This window comes from Poecilia mexicana, unplaced genomic scaffold, assembly GCF_051168715.1.
Source record: "Poecilia mexicana isolate PSO_F unplaced genomic scaffold, ASM5116871v1 scaffold_2, whole genome shotgun sequence".
NCBI classification, from domain to species: Eukaryota; Metazoa; Chordata; class Actinopteri; order Cyprinodontiformes; family Poeciliidae; genus Poecilia; species Poecilia mexicana.
The window spans coordinates 47,528,414-47,546,479 of NW_028263371.1; the positions used below are offsets into that span (position 1 = coordinate 47,528,414).

Below are 18,066 nucleotides of genomic sequence, written 5' to 3' on the forward strand. Positions count from 1 at the left end.
TGACTTTGTGAAAAATATGAAGATTTTCTTGAAAAGTGTCATTCAGGTCATTGATTTGGCATCTAGCAAATATTCTCTTCTATTCTGAAGAAAAGTTTGGCTTGATTCAATGTCAGTGAAGAGAAATATCCATTTATCACAGAGTTGAGTCTAACACAGCATCTACATCATTTTAAACTAAAATAAACATTTTTTTTCTGATTGCTGACAGTTCTGAAAAGCGTATAAAAACAATCTGAATAAGTGAACCCAATGCTCACTTCAAAGAACTTCGAACCCAGCTTAGTGTGCAGGGTTGTAATTAAGTATCTTGTTTATGGCTTGTCAACAGCTATTCTTCCTCAGGCGAACTCAAAGTCTTCAAGGCCACTTTTTGTTGCAAGTACAAACACTGAGAGTCTGAAAAGCCTTTTGGGGGTTTTGACAACCACACAAACTAAACGGCGCTCAGACTGCGCTTGTGTAGCATATCTACTATTGCAACCAGTGAGCTCTTGTTTACTTGCAGAATGCATTTTAATTAGAGGTTAAAAAGTCAGTTCATAAACTATTTACTTGACTGTAAAGCCAAAAGACAGAAGAAAAAGGAGATTAAAGAGTGAGAGGAAGACAAAGGCAGAGAGGAAGAAAGCGAAGATGTCACAAGAGGAAAGATAAAGGCGGGGGAAATGCGTAAGGACTGGATGGAGTAGACAGTGTGAAGAGGGGAAGGAAGGAGGGCGCTGATACCAATCTTCCCCTCAGAGGAGAATAGGGGCTGATTGATGGCAGTGGGATTGCTCTGCAGGAGGGTAGGTGGGTGGATTCTCCCTGATGGAGAGAATAGAGCAGGTGAGATAATGGCCGAGGGAGGAACGGAGAGATAAAGAGAGAGAATGGACGCACTGACAGGAGTGGCGGATCGGTAGGAGGAGCTCTCCTGTCTGCTGAGATTTTTAGCAATGGTGGAGAGAGAACATTAGGGAGGGATGTGAAGGAGAGGGAAACATCCCATTGTCCTGGCAGACAGTGAGCTTGGCAGGACGGGAGTGTTCAAATCCCTTAGGCCTTTTAACTCCACCCTGTTGACAGCTGGCTGCCTACTAGAGCACAATGCTTGCCCTGACACACAAACACTTACATCCAGGGAGCACAAAAAACACCACAACAAAGGCGATTGTGAGGGAGGTACTGTAAAATAACTTGGACTCTTTACTGCACTTGAAAGAACTGGGAAGAATGTGGAATGTTGTGGAACTCGTGAAGGCGGCGTTGGGTTTTAGTCGGCTTCTTCAGAGAGATGTTTACATGGTGTTTTGTTATTTAGGGAAGTTTGAGCTTTGGTTTCCAACCTTTGTTGGACCTCAGATTGAAAGATAATACATTTTCAGTGAGAAAAACCTGGGTGTGAAAGTCAACAGAGGCCTTTCTTCTACTTATGTCTTTGTGTTGCCCTGTAAACTCTCAACCTGTCGAGGATGGAAGGATGGACAGATGGATGGATGGGTTGATGGACGGATGGACTTTCCATTTCCAGCCCCTCTGCATTCTGTGCAGAGATTTTTTGTTAGTTTTGTGACATTTTGCTCCCAATTTGTAATACTTTCTTATAACATCTTGCAGTTTAAGCAAAAGGTCTTTCGTCTTTCGTTTTGTCCTTTAAACTGCAAACACACCCATAATTAAGACACGAAAAACTCTCACAACTCAACTGTTTTCACCCGTCACGCTTGTTGAGGAAAATCCCCCAGCAGCCACTGTCACCATTTCTGTGTACACACACACAGCACTAATGGCTCATCGGTGACCTCAGGACTGTGTTGTGGTGAACAGAAAGGTCAGAAAGTCCTCTCAGCACTGGCTGTTGATATGCGAGTGGCATAGAAAAGCTTTAAAAGCTTGTGCACTTCTGGGAGTATCCTTATTGTCAAAGGTGCTGCATCTATTGCTGGTGCCGCAGATGGTGCTGCAGTTGTTGTTGAAGTCTGAATTGCTTTGACCAGCCATAACCAGCCAAACATTGGTGTTTAAGAGAGAGTCCTGCTCAAAAGTGCAGATAAACAGCAGAGTAGCTGTTTCGACTGAGTCGTAGTAACTACCGACCATTACCAATTGTTTGTTGAAAGCAATACTCTGCTGGTAATTTTAAAACAGCAATGAGTTGAGATCTCTTTTGCTGAGTCAGAGCCATCATACAAACACCAGTGTCAGGAGGGAAAATGCAGAGTCTACAGACAGAACAGCTGCAGATGTGCCGCTTCACTTTGGAGATGTCTACATTGACAAATCTGCAAATGTTATCAGACAGCTGGAACATTTCAGGTAAAGAAAAAAATAAAATCTCCAATTCCTCTTTGCTTATTAGATGAAAGCTTCCTATAAAGAAAAGCTGCAGACTCGCAGCTTAGGGCTGTTTAAATATCACTTGGTAAAATCAATCAGTGCTTTGCTTGTTTATTGCTTTTGAACCGTTGTGCTGACACATTGTTGCGTTTTTATGGCAGAATGTTGGAGTTTTCTTCTGATTTTGGAAAAAACAACTCCTCCAGTAAAAACAATCCATTTTCTCATGTGATCTTCAGCCACTTTGTCACTAAAAATCCACAAAAAGACATTGCATTCCCATTTTCGGTGGTAAAAAGAACCAAAGTTAACACAGTCAGACATGAAATGATATTAACACTTTTTGTTTAATCTTTTCCATACGTCCACTCTTACATTATATTTCAAAGTATTCAGATAGCATGAAGCATTTTTGATTAAAGGCTGTTTTAAAATATTCAGACGATTTCCACTAAAGGAAATAAATATGAAGACGCTGTATAATACCGTTAACATTTTTCTTAGTATGCTCTTATACCCTGCAAGAAAACACAATGATGTGAGGTTCTTTAGTAAATAATAAAATCTTTTGAGAGCGTATGAAAGCATAAGAGTGTCTACGAGGCGTCGACGGTAGGATAGAGGTGAAGGGCCTTGTAAGTAACTCCAAAGAAGTTGAGAGTAGATTATACACAACATAAAACTTAACTGCATTCACTATTTCAGCTTCATCTAGAGTGAGGTTTTTTTTTTTTTTCCCCTGTAATGCAATGAAACAAATCAAATTCTTCCATGCTCCAGAGAGGTATGGAGTAAGGCAGATAAAGTAAACGCTGCATGAGCTGTGACGTTATGCAAACATTTCAACAATTATGTTTTTAAGAAATTATCCAGTGTAAAAGTGTTGCTGCAGGGAGTTCTGGCAACGTAAAAAAGCAGACTGTTCTGTTTTAATTTAAAACTGTATAACAGGGGAAAGTTCAAAGAATATAAGTTTCCAGAGAGTAAAGTCGAAATTACAGAAATTTTAGGTGAAATATTTGAGAAGGTATCTGTTATCCGTTTTTATGTTTAAACCACAAACTGTAACGGCATGTGAGCAGTAAAGGCTTGGTTCAGACCTGAACTGACGTGTTTGTTATTCCTCAGTGGTTTCTTTCCGTTTTCATTGACAGGCCCTCCATCTCCCCCTCGCAACCCGATGTTTAACATGAATGACACCTGCCTGATGCTGGAGTGGTCGCCTCCCAGCGACACTGGGGGTCGCCGGGATCTCACGTACAACGTCCAGTGCAAACGCTGCGGCCCCGGACCCAACCAGTGCCAGCTCTGCGAGGACGAGCTTCGCTTCCTGCCGAGGCCTTTGGGCCTGACCAATGCCACTGTAACCGTCACAGACTTCTCATCGTACGCCAACTACACCTTTGAGATTGAGTCACTAAACGGCGTGTCAGACATGAGCACCTTCCCCCGGCAGGTGGCCATCATCACCGTCAGCACTGACCAGGGGGGTGAGTACATGAAAGTTTACACCAACGCACCGTCTTGGATCTTTTCTACCGCCTTCACTCCTCTCTTAGGAACCATCCTCTCACTGCCTTGCTGCATCGTATTGAAATAAGCATAAATAAGAGCTGAGTGAGATTGCTTTCAATGGCTGGAGGCTGAACACGACTTGCTTTATAACTTCTTCGTTTAGCTTTATCGGTATATTTAGCTGCCTGAGCTGATTTGCTCTAAAAGCTGGGTAGATTCTGAAAACATCTAATGTTTCTTAAACTGCAAACTAGTTATCACCTCATTAGTGTTTCCCGATCCTAAAAATAAGTGACAGGACAGTTTCAGATTGTTTCAACCTCTATTTTTCTTACGTTGAGAATCTAATGAACGTTTTAAATATCTTCCAGAACAGCGTATGTGATCGTTTGTAAGCAGTACTGTCCCACACCTGAAGTAGCCAACTTGGCAGACATCCATTGCAAACCAACACATTCCTGTTGGTTTGTATCTGAATTTAATCACTTGCATCGTAGAAGCCATGCTTTGAGATTATATCCTTCTGAGGAGGGATTGTTTAAGGACAGCATATGAAAGAAATGTTTCTGGCTCTTCGGTATCTGCAGACGGGCTTAACCAGAGAAAAGAAATTGGGAGAGATGGTGGCAGAGGTAATGAAATACAATTTTGCTTCAGTCTGAGAGTGAAATGTCAATACTTGAACTCAGAAAAGGAATTCAGATTTCTGTAGACGGCGATCAGAACAATGTTCGCAACTTTTGCATTCTCACTTAATGCACATGACTGAAAAATTTACCTCAGCTTTTTAAATTTATCTGAGGAGTTTATAGTTTAAAAATTCAAATTAACATGGAGCCCTTAGAAAGTCTGCAAGCAGTGCACTGAGATATTTTGTATGTACTTTCTTGCAATAACCAGCATTCATGGGTTTACAAATGCTACTTTGCATTTCGAGGGAAATTTGCACAATTAGTTGGGTATTTAAGAAGAAAATAAGTTTTTGACACAAAATGACCTGCATTTCTTCACGTTTGTTTTGCTTAAAAAGCAGTAGATTTGCTGTATGCTGCAAAATGTAAAAGAGATATTTCTGCTGTTTTGGACTTCATTTTTATAGTCCAAATCACCATTTCCTGTGGGACTGTGTTTGGTTTATTGCATACTTATTAGCTGTCATTTTCAAACAGTTTTTGTCCACCTCCCTATGTTAACCTGGAACTTGCCTTTGTTTGTCCTCGTTCTGTTTCCAGACGTGTTTATTTTGCCTTTCTTCTTTGTTCTCTCCTATCCGCATAACCTGCATGTTTCTACTGCTGAGAGCATCTGGGAGAAATACATTTTCTCATACAGCCAAAGCACATTAACTGCATTATTCTGTGTCTCAAAGGACAGCTCTAGATAGTACATGCGACTCTGCGTTACACACAGACTTTATTTGATTAACATGCCTTGTTTAGAACATAGTCAAAGCTGGTCCCTTAGCTGTAGACAAGACGCATTTGAACACTAATATAGCCAGCTGCTGCTATTTAGGATCCTCAGGGGAGGAGGCAGATTTATGGCTCGCTGTTAGTGATAAACAGCCTAATGCTGTACTTTTAACACGGTTACGTTTTCAGAAAGCAGAATTTGATCAGTGCTGTTAAATTTAATGAGGATCATTAAAGGGGTATTGATCACACAGCTGTTTGTGTTGGGTGTAACTGAACAATGTTCTTACCAGCCTGCCTGCTGATGAATGTATAAAGATGCTGCATAAATATTTTAAAGTGTTTGTGTATATTTTACAGCACAATTCTTGTGCTTGAGGATGGGAGTGAAATTATGGTGTTTTTTTTTTAATTATCTACATTTTGTCTCCTAATCTAAGCTCATGATTACAAAGCTTAAATCCGCTTTTCAGTATCCTGTCAGGTTAGAATCACAAACTTTGATGTGTTTTAACAGGGTTTTAGGTGATAGACAAACACAAAGATGCACGTATTTGTGCAGCGTAAGGAAAAGAAAACACTGTTTTCTTAATTAAAAGTCAGAAGTTTTGTGCAGAGTTCATTTATCCTGATTCTTTAAAATAAAAATCCAGCCACCCAATTTGGCTGCATTCACACCAAATACATACAATACAATACAAATACAAATACAAATTGAATTGAGCATCATTGATGCTCAATTCAGATTTTTTCATTTATTTGCTGAAATCTGATTCTTTGTGCATGTCATTTATGTTACTTGGAGATGCTACTTCAATCAGATGTCAATGTGAATGGTTAACAACTTCAAAGCGACCCACACGTGCAGAATTGCAGTCCGTTTACAGAAGGAAACATCTATGTATTGATTTTTGAAGTTATTCAGCAATGGGAGCTGATAGTATTGCCACAAAATCATAATAAGACAAAGGAAGCTAATAAAAACAAAAGCACAACTATTAGCGATGGTCTTTTGTGGAGCATCGACTGTGACTTGTGGAGAGGAGTCTGTTTGGATGTGTTGTTGGACCAGGAAAGGTGGGATAGTGAAGCCTTCTTTCATAATCTCAGAATTATAATTTTCAGCCATTGTTTACAATGGCTTCTAGCTTCTTCTGGTGCAGAATAATGATGCATGTCTCACGTCAATGAGGTGAAAGTTGGATGAAAAGCGACATGACCGTTCTGAATGCAAAAGCTTTGAGAGTGATTGCCTATGCATCTGATTTGATACCATATATGGATGTGGCACAAATCAGATATTTGTCTGGCATGAAAAGGATTGCTATTGGGCCTTCCAGTTTCACAATCTGCAAATTGGACTTTTGGTTTTACGGTACTAATGACTTTGTTCTTTCCACTTTTCCATGAAAGCCACATTTGCGGTGCGTGCAACTAATGGTCGTCCTGACGGATTTCCCTGCAGTGAATCTCTGTAGTTCCTTCAGAACGACCGTGGGCCACTTTGCTGCTCCTCTGATTAATACTCGCCTTACCCAGCATGGTAGTTTAGGTCAGGAAGTTCTTTTTTGCAGTTGTGGTTGTAACATCACAAAACTGGAAAAAGTTCGATGTGTATAAAAACTTCAGCAAGGTACTGTTTGTACCAAACATAAATTCACTTACTAAATGGATCCTAAAGTCTGATGCATCCTTTCCATCTTCCTGGCACTGTGACTTGTTGAGAAATGCCAATTTGCCTCAGTGTCAGCAGTCTGAAAGCTGCAGTTGCTTTGAAAAGGTTGAAATGAGCTAAAGTGTGCCTAAGGTCAGCATATTCATCCCAGTCAAAGATAACCATGCAAACCGTCTGACGAAAAGCAACATTTGCATGCAGCAGTGATATGCATGCATGCTTCGGCACAAACAGAACTCTTTCTCCCGCCTCGACACATCCACCTAAACGGCTCTGTGATGGGCTTGTTTGGGAAAGTGCACATAAATTCATATACACCATTAGCATAGTGTTGCCATCAGCAGAAAGCAGACAGCCATGTGAATTTCAGTGTTTTCAGGGAGTCTGCTGTAATAATTTACTCTGACTATAAATAAATTAAACTCTGTCATTAAAATGCAGATGGACATTTTTGGTCAGTGATTTGTTCCAGTAAAGATGTGATTTGCTTTACTGAGAAGATAATAAAGAACTATAATGTACAAGGACAAACATCATCTGAGGTTTTTAGTGAGAAGAAAATGTCTTTAAATTGAGAATAAAATAGTTTTTTTTAATGTTGACATGGTTTCTGACTTTACTCAGTTATTGTCAGCAGAAAGGATTGTCATCTTGTTTGGTCTGATGTCCCTGAAGAAGTTGTCAAAATATTTTTACTGAACTTTGCTGAAAAGATTTGTGACAGAAGCACAAAGAAAATCAACAAGAGAACAAGTGGCACACGTGGAAACTTAATCGAGATGATGGTTTAAAAGGGAGGAGAAAATTAGATTTAAAAAGGAAACGTACTTTTACAAATGTGAAAACAGAAAAAATATGGCAAAATAAGAGACGTGTGAAAGAAAACTAAATTTTAAAAGCAGAATAAGGGAAAATGATTGAGTGATTAAAAGACTAAAGACAAAGCCAGAGGAAGAACCAGGATGAGTTTGCTAACGTTACGTTTGATCAAACAAATAAATTAATCCTGGATCCAATCCAGGCTTTATCCAAGCTGAAACATTTTTACAAAGTATGCTCACCTTGCATGCAAGACAGATGCATGAATCAATAGCTTATTGGCAGAATAAATATGTTTGAAATAAATCACTTTGTGGGCATAAAATAACTGAAGACAAAAAGTGACATTTTTGATTATGTAGTTAGCTGTATTTTTACACAAACTTTTAAATATCTGTTTATGAAAGACTGAAATTGCTTAAATTGTGTCTCTTCAACTCTGTTAGGTTTTTATGCTGCTCCCCCCTACATTGGTTCTGACCTCAAAAAAATGTTTAGTATTTGATAACACAAATAGTTGCAAGAAAAGTTCTAAAAATCCTGAAACCATTTGCCAAGAATAAGTCATAGACTCTATATTGACATTTATTCATTGATGTACCATGTAGACGTTTTGGAAAAGAGGATGAAATCCAACCGTTTTAGCTGTTTTATACAGTTACATGAACTTGCAGAGTTGTACTGGAGATAACTTTGAAGTGGTCTACCTCACTGGACCCCCTGTGGTTTGCGTGCCACTCCACTTGCTCCACAGCTGACACCGTCTCCCACATACCGCACGCTGCCCGGTCCTCTACACCTACGTTAGGCCACTGTTCATCAAATTCAGCTCAACATTCAATACAATCATTCCCCAGCAGCTGATCGCCAAATGCTTCCTGCTGAGCCTCAACACACCCACCTGTAACTGGATTCTGGACTTCCTGACAGAGCGACCGCAGTCGGCGCGCATCAGCAGCGCCGCATCACAAGCCATCAGGCTGAGCACAGGCTGCCTCCCGAGGTTGTGAGCTCAGCCAACTGGTGTTTATGTCGCATGACTGCACTGCACAGAATCCAAATATATCATTGAGTTTGCAAATGACACCACTGTCATGGGGTTCATCAGTGACGGCAATGAGGGGTTTTACAACAACCTTTTCCTGATCGTGACAAAACCAAGGAAATGTTGGTTGATCTGAGTTTGTCAGCATATTATTAACGTCTCATTAACAGCTCAGAGAAAAAGAGTCGGAACAACCAAGTTCCTCAGCACGACTAACGATGTAAACTCTGAGACGAACACATGGCAACGTCTCGCTCGTCATATGAGCAAACATACCACATCCAATCCTCACGAATTTCCACAAGCGAACGGCTGAGTGTCCCGACATGCAGCATTTTTGTCTTCTCAGGTCTAAAATGTCCTCCAGCTGCGGCTGACCCAAAATGCTGCTTCTCGCGTTCTGACTAAAACCAGGAAGATGGATCACGTCACCCAGTTCTAAAGTCCTTCCACTGGCTCCCATCAGCTCAGAGAATAGACTTTAAAATACTTTTAGTTTATAAATCACTGAATGGTTTAGCACCACGATTCATTTAAGACCTTCCAAAACCTCTCAGGTCTTCTGGTTCTGGTTCTGGTCTGCATCTAGAACCAGAACCAAACGAGGAGAAGCAGCATTCAGCTTCTATGCACCACAAATCTGGAACACTGAAGTGCCTTTACATCTAGACTAAAAGCCCACCTGTTTAGAGTTTTTTTGGAAACATAATCGAAGAAACATTAATCAACAGCCTGATGCGTAACGACAGCAAAATGTAACGTTTCATTGTTGACTTTGTATGTTTGTGTTTTTATGATGTAAAGCACTTTGAAATGCCTTGCTGCTGAAATGTGCTGCAGAACTAAAATTTGATTTGATGCAGTGTAGTTTGGCCTGCAATGCATTGTGAGGACAGCTGATCACATGGAGCACTCTCTCCTCCATCCAGAATATTTTTCTGACCTTGCACAATATTCTCAGACTTCGCCATCCCTTCTCATAGACTGAGGCTCCGAAGCATCAACCAGAACCAGCTCGGTCCTATGAGGGGCCGTTTAGGACAAAATTTACGTTTTGTCTCTCACACAATACCAAAAAGTCTCGCATACTCCAAAAAAGTTGCCTTGCATACTCAAAAAAATTTTGTTTTGTCTCTCACACACTACCAAAAAGTCTCGCATACTCCAAAAAAGTTGCCACGCATACTCAAAAAAATTACGTTTTGTCTCTCACACACTACCAAAAAGTCTCGCATACTCCAAAAAAGTAGCCTCGCATACTCAAAAAAATTACGTTTCGTTTCTCACACACTACCAGAAACTCTCGCATACTCCAAAAAAGTTGCCTCGCATACTCAAAAAAATTACGTTTTGTCTCTCACACACTACCAGAAACTCTCGCACACTCCAAAAAAATAGCCACGCACACTCAAAAAATACTAAAATGTCACACACACACAAACGTTAACTTTCTCGCACACATACACTACTAACAGCTCGCACATTCACAAACGTTAACTGTCTCGCACACATACACTACTAACAGCTCGCACATACACACAAACGTTAACTGTCTCGCACACATACACTAACAGCTCGCACATTCACAAACGTTCACTTTCTCGCACACATACACTGCTACCAGCTCGCACATTCACAAACGTTAACTGTCTCGCTCACATACACTAACAGCTCGCGCACATACACACAAACGTTAACTGTCTCGCACACATACACTAACAGCTCGCACATTCACAAACGTTCACTGTCTCGCACACATACACTAACAGCTCGCACATTCACAAACGTTCACTTTCTCGCACACATACACTGCTACCAGCTCGCACATTCACAAACGTTAACTTTCTCGCTCACATACACTAACAGCTCGCGCACATACACACAAACGTTAACTGTCTCGCACACATACACTAACAGCTCGCACATTCACAAACGTTCACTGTCTCGCACACATACACTGCTACCAGCTCGCACATTCACAAACGTTAACTTTCTCGCTCACATACACTACTAACAGCTCGCACACACACACAGACGTTTATCTCTCACATACACAAGACTAAAGTTGAACACACACACACAGTACTAAGACTCGTTTTTTGAATGTGTGAGAGCGAGACTTTTTTTGAATGTGTGAGAGTTGTCACGGAAGAGGCGGGGCATAATTTTTGGATCAAACTGCGCATGCGTAGATCCTAAACTATAATTTTCCATTTTTGACTCACTGTATGTTGTATTACTTAGTATATTTGTGCTTTTAAATATATATAAATATATTGAAACTATCTTTCAATAGCTACCTTATATTAAACTATGTTAAGGACAAATGTCAAACATAGTGCAAATATTTTGAAAACAAAGTAAAAGATCTTGCAGGTATATTAATCTCCTTCCTCCTTCATCAGAAATGAAAAATTATAAATGCACACTATGTGTTGGGAACCTGTGTTTGTTGACTGACTTTTATTTGTCAGGCTTACGAGACAAAAGCTGAAAAAAGATCGATTTTCTTTGCTTTCAAAATAACACAAAACAGCGAAAAAAGACCTCCACACCGGACCTCGTTTATTTATGTATGTATTTTTATTTTGATAGCTGCCGATTAAACTGAAAGTTACACATTGACATGATCATATGAGTAGTTTTTACCGAGAAATCGATCAGAAGCGCCGTGAAAATGGTCATATTCACCGGATCCGCGTCTCTGGCTGCAATGCGCGCTCCCGTCACAGGGGGAGCATATTTTCACGGGGGAACAGAATTTCTCACAAGACCTCTTAATAATTCCTGTAATGCTGGCACCCAGTGGACAGATTGTACTACAGCAATTTTGCTATTTTTAATCAATCAATCAAATTCATTTATTTCTATAGCACATTTAATCTACAAGAAAGTTAAACGTTCTATATATATTTAAAATATATATAGCACAAATATACTAAGTAATAGAACATACAGTGAGTCAACAATCGAAACTTAAGGTTTAGGATCTACGCATGCGCAGTTTGATCCAAAAATTATGCCCCGCCTCTTCCGTGACAACTCTCACACATTCAAAAAAAGTCTCGCTCTCACACATTCAAAAAGAGTTTCGCTCTCACACATTCAAAAAGAGTTTCGCTCTCACACATTCAAAAAACGAGTCTTAGTACTGTGTGTGTGTGTTCAACTTTAGTCTTGTGTATGTGAGAGATAAACGTCTGTGTGTGTGTGCGAGCTGGTAGCAGTGTATGTGAGCGAGACAGTTAACGTTTGTGAATGTGCGAGCTGTTAGTAGTGTATGTGTGCGAGAAAGTTAACGTTTGTGTGTGTGTGTGTGTGACATTTTAGTATTTTTTGAGTGTGCGTGGCTATTTTTTTGGAGTGTGCGAGAGTTTTTGGTAGTGTGTGAGAGACGAAACGTAATTTTTTTGAGTATGCGAGGCTACTTTTTTGGAGTATGCGAGAGTTTCTGGTAGTGTGTGAGAGACGAAACGTAATTTTTTTGAGTATGCGTGGCAACTTTTTTGGAGTATGCGAGACTTTTTGGTAGTGTGTGAGAGACAAAACGTAAATTTTGTCCTAAACGGCCCCTCATACGGTCCTGTAACAACGTCTTTATCCCCTCAGTAACTCACATCTCTCTGTGCACTTGCACTTTAGATTGACTAGACAATCAGAGTGAACCCTCCGTCCATCCACTGACTATTCTTGAGCGGTCGCAGAGTAATGCCGCTTTTTGAGAGGTCGACTTTTGGGCGTTCTGTGAAGTAAAGGTTTGAAACAGTTTTTCAAGGTGCTGTAAAATGTTTTTTTTCTCCAACTATAAACATTTTTCACTCATACTCATCGTTTGGGATATAAAGTCGTCAAAGTTAGATTCTACTCTCAAGGAAATCCCCCTCCCTTGAAATCAAAACAACTGTTTTTATACAGCAGTAGCATTAAATGAATAGCTTTTAGCAGCTTCCCTGTTCGAGGCGGCCTTTCTTCTGGCACCATGCCACGCTATAACTAACTATGACAAATTAGCCACATACCTAATTACTAGCCTGGGAAAATCACAATGATGTTTATTAGGCTCGGCATCATAAAGCAGTGTGCCTGTGCCCCAAGACCAAAGCTCTATACTGGAGGAACACTAATAATAACAGCTATACAAATTGGCTGAGTGAAATGACCAGGGCCCCAGAGGTGCTTAGCTGTGATGGGGTGAAGAGGAAGGTGACTTTCCGTGGATTAATCAATATGGCTATCCAAAGTGCTGCTGCGCCGGGGTTTGGATACCACTGGTTTCCTGCCATACACGATATTTGCGTGTGTGTGTGTGTGTGTGTGTGTGTGTGTGTGTGTGTGTGTGTGTGCGTGTGTGCGTGTGTTTTTTTTAGCATTTCTCACTTTGTAAAGCCCTTTTTTTTATTTCAACAAATACTATGTTGTGAGCACCTGTGCTCCTTATGGGGCCCAAAGCTTGGGCCCCACATAAAGAAGTGCTGTTAGGTTACAGAAATGCATAAAATATGAAAGGTGAAAGCAAAGTCCTTGTGAAGAAAAATGTAATGTGTGTCTAGATTTAGCTGAGAACCTGACTCCATTATGGGTTAATAGGAAAAAGCAGCCACTGATAAAAATGCTGAATACATCATGTTACTGTTTTTTTTTTTCTTTTTTCCTCTCCCTGGACATATAGCTGTGGGTGAGAGGGTTTTTGGGGGTCCTACATCTTCTTGCAGTGAAATGTGTGTGTGTTGGAGCGCCGTTAGATTGCTGACACCGGCCTTGTGGAAAGAGCAGTCGTAAATAGAAGCTTCACGCTTGCTGGCTTATTAACAGTTGATTTATCCGACTCTCTGCGGGGAACACGCGCCCTTGGCACCCGAGCCCAGAGATCGGCCACGGGGGGCCCCAATTACCCGATGTCGTGGGTATCTGAAGATGTGGTGAGGGGAAATCTGGTGTCTTCGTGTTGGGAGCGCCTCACATTGCTGCGTACGCCAGTCCCAGGGTCATCTTCATCATCACTCTTTCACTTCGCCTGCACACTCGCATTCACACCCACTCTCTATGCCTCCTGTGGTGGGAGATACAAGGGGGAATAATAGGATGGGAAAAATTTATTCGACAGCTCTCTTTCTCTACACTGATTTATCAGAGCATTCCCTCCAATGATGTGCCTTTATCTTTCTCAGTTTCTCTTGTCGCTCTGCTCCCTGCAATTTTTCCACATTAAGCACTGCTGTGTGTTTGACTTGTGTGTTCATCACACTGTACTGACAAGAACTAACATTATACCCAGTCATATTTTACAGGGTTAAGGCTGCTGTGAGGCAGTGCTTTATTGCAGCAAGACTGAAGTTTTAAGACCTATTATTTAATCATAATGTTTGGCCTTCTTTTTATTCCTTCCTGTCAAATACTGCTTTATGCGTAAAGCTGAACGAAAAAAGTCCTTGAAGAGGTTTTTCTTGTGTTCTGTGCTAATTCTTTTACTCTGTGGACATAAAATATCACGTTGTTACATTTTTCGACCAAATTATTTGTCTAGCATGTCCTATAAATGTTTTGATTTGTTTTAATGTTTCATTCTGAAACAACATCTAAATATGACCGTTAAAAACTTTTTTGATTACATATTTTTAGTAAAACACACAAAAATCAACGATTGAAATGTTTTGCTGTTTATACAGCAGGACCAAATTAATTTTGTAATCCTTTTCTATACGTTGGTCACATTTCTTTGTGATATCTACCACAAAACTGTGATTATGAGAAGTTGAGCTGAAGCAGTGAAGTCAGCAGTCTGGTTGGTTGTTCAAGCTGTTAAGAGTGTTGAAATACATAAATAATTTATAAACTATCAGTAAATATCGGTTATTGGCTGCAGCAGCAATTTTAATATTGGACATCGATATCGGTTGTTCCCTATTTTAAGCTCCTTTTAACACAGTTAAAAACGAGAAATTGTAAAATATAATTAAAAAATTGCAAATATAAATTAAAATATTTCTGTTATTTTTAATTGCATAATCTCACACTGACAGTTTTAGAATTTCTTTATTAACCTTTTTCTTAAAATCACAATTTTCCCAATGTCTTTAAGGTCTTATTGTTTCAATAAAATAAGAGAAGTTTGATATTTTCCATTTCATTTCTGAGGAGTTAGGAGTTTGATCTGCTTTGACGCTGCGTTTGCCAGGGGTGTAAATGTCACAGGACAAATGGAAAGTATTTCCTAATCAAAGTGAGAAAAACAAGAGAAAAAGAAACAAGTCGTCAAACAAGACTGAGCAAGAACCCAAGGTAATTATGTCAGATAAACAGAACAATCCAAAGAAAACTACAGCAGTTTTAATGATTATGCTACTGAAGCTACATAATGTGTTAATTTAGAATTTGTCTTGAGGCTTTTCACCGATCTTTACCAACGGATGTGGGGGCGAAGTTGTTCTTCAGGAATAAATCAACCTACATGTTTGACTTTATCTCATTCAATCAGTCACATAAAATGTGATAAATTGGGTCTCTACAGAGTTTCATCCCACATCAGTTTTGGTATGATTTTGGTCTTGTGCAGCAAGATTTTTCATGGCACAAAGAGAGAAAAATGCAGAATTTTTCCCACCTTCTAGTTGTGCCAAACTTATATGCAACACTGAATCTAATTGTTGCTTTATTTGGATTTTAAATCCTACAATAATGGCTGAGATGAGAAGTAAGTGCTAATGGAGGAAACTGAGCATGTAAATGTTGCTAAGTGTTGCAGTAGGTGATGCAACCAATAAATGTTGTGATGTTTTCTTGAAACATTAATTAAATTTTCTATTCCTGTGACTATTACGTCACTTCTGTTACTTACACTTACAGGTGTCATTTGTTTTAGGTAAAAATTGAAAATTAACACATTTTATGGAAACGAGTCTTTGAGGCAACACACTTGCAGTACATGTCATTTAGATGAAAATAATCCTGGATTATGGATCATAAATGTATAAATACTTTAGATAATAACATTTCTCAATATCAGTTCACATCTTTTTGAAAAGGTTATGGTTTCAAATCTCCATTTCGGTTACAACGTTAAGACCTACACTAGACTCTTTTATGCTAAAGTCAATTTTGTGAATAACTTTTATTAGATTAGTCATTGGTGCTCGCGTTGTGGATGCAATATTGCAACACTTGAACCTGAAACACATTTTTTACTGTACTGGTAAAAAACAATAAGGTTATTTCTCAAGTGTGAAACTAGTGATGAATATCACAATAATCCTTATTCAGCGTCTCAAAATTGTGTGTATTTATTGTTTAGTTTTAGTCTTTGGGGAAATATGTTTTATGGATTATAATACTCTGCATTCTCAGTCTATCGTTGCTGTTCTCTTGATTGTTTGCAGTGAATTGTTTACTGCAGAACACAAATTGGTTTTGTTTTATGTAATAAAGAAGTTAAAAATGTGACTTGGAGGAAAAAAAATCAGGATGAATAGGAAATTCTTCCAGTTATTTTACACTTCAAGTCTAAAAATAACCCAATGATTTAATTTAAAACAGGGCTGGACACTATTAGACATAAAAACTGATATTAATGAGAATGGCAGTGACAAAATCAAACTTGTGAAGAAGCCATCACTGCTACCGCGACGCTGACCTTTAGCATCTTGGTCACTAAAACCATGTGTGTTTGAGGTACGTGGGGAATCATATAGTCAGGTTTGCATTTGATTTTGATTTCCAATAGTGATGAGTACTTTCAGAGTTTTTTCAAAAATGTTAAAATTATCGTTATTTGCTACGCTAATCTGCTAAACCTTTAACTAAAATGCGATCCAAACTCTGACCTCACTTACTAACAAAGCTGTTCTTCACCCCCCTGAACGAGGTGTCCCTCTTCAGGGACATTTTTGGAAACTTCTTACGGTGCTAACAGAAGCTAATTCCTATGGATACCTGTGAAGAGCTAATTCTGCCGCCTCCTCTAGCCCTGCAGTTGACCAAAATTATCTATAATTTTGATGAACGTTCAGTTAAACCCAAAGTTATTAATATTCCTGGCAGATTTATAGTTAATATTATTTTGATCCCATAACTAAATATGCAAACACTTGGTGGAAGATGATGAGTCTATGTAGAAGGAGAATGAATTACTTTAACAAAATCATACCTTTTCCCCATCAGTATTAAATTTAAAAGCCTTTTAGGCTTTATGACAATCAAACACATAATACTCTAATCTCCTTCCTCAGATTCTGCAGCAAATTCTGGTCAAAATGTTAATATTAATTCCAATTATTGGTAAAATTAATTACTTAAAATTTACCTCTACTTACTGGGATGGATAGTTTTGGACTTATCTGTAGGATATTTCTCATTTTGTACGACCAAATGAGTTAAATAATCTGATCTAATGAACATTCAGTGTTGAACTTTCCAAACTATTTTAACTAAATAGAAGGATTACCTTTCATAATAATTTGAATCCATTCCAGCTACAAATGAGTTTCCTATAACGATAACAGACGCATCCATTATCTTTGGAAGCTAGTTTAGTCATTTGAAGGAGTTACCATAAGATTTAAAGTAAAGGTTCATTTTGGTGTTGCTAAATTGGGAAGTAAAACCCAAAAGGTCCTGCAAGTGAAAGGTTGGTTTTACAGAGTTTGAGAAGAACAGTGTGTTCTTTTTGTCCTCCTGTCATTTTGATGAAAATGTCTACTTTCACCTGCTGAAACAAAAAAACAAAAAACTCACAAAAAAGAACAGCTATTAATTAAATGCTAAGTGTAAATCTACCTGTATTTTAAATCCAAAGTATGTTGCATAACACGTTTTTGTTAGAGTAACCTCTGTGGGTTGAGTGCACTTCAAAAGTGTCTGAACTGCCATTATGGCTGCAATTTACTCTCGGTGCTCTATTTGTGGTTGTGGCCCTGATGAAACGGGCAGAAGAAGCTCATGACAGCCGGGATCTCTAACCCTTCATGTCTTCTGGCTCCTGCAGCTGCTGCCAAATGTCCTGGGTGATATTAGCAAGCAGCTGATAAGTCTGAACGCCCACCTTCACTGACCGACAGAAACCTTTCACAAAACACAAGAAGAATTCATGACGTGTAGAGAACGATCCGTTAACATTTATTGTTTTACAGCCGGAATCTGTCAGGTTGGTGCTTCAGGCGATAATTTGATTCCAGCAAGCAGGAAGACGTAACTAATGTGCAGATATTTTAAACCGTGACTACATCGTTCAGGATACCAGAAATACAAAAAAAAAATTGCTCGCTGTAATCCGTCAGTGCTGGTAA

At 39.2% G+C, this 18,066-nt stretch overlaps 1 protein-coding gene across 2 annotated transcripts in view; it reads left to right on the forward strand.

The window, feature by feature from the left end:
- epha6 (eph receptor A6) overlaps positions 1-18,066 on the forward strand; it is a 200,166-nt gene that overhangs the window by 106,125 nt on the left and 75,975 nt on the right. For both annotated transcript variants that reach the window (XM_088001921.1, XM_088001925.1), the window contains one exon: positions 3,477-3,812. In XM_088001921.1, coding sequence (XP_087858047.1) covers positions 3,477-3,812 — 336 coding nt within the window. The remainder of the gene's footprint in view (positions 1-3,476; positions 3,813-18,066) is intronic.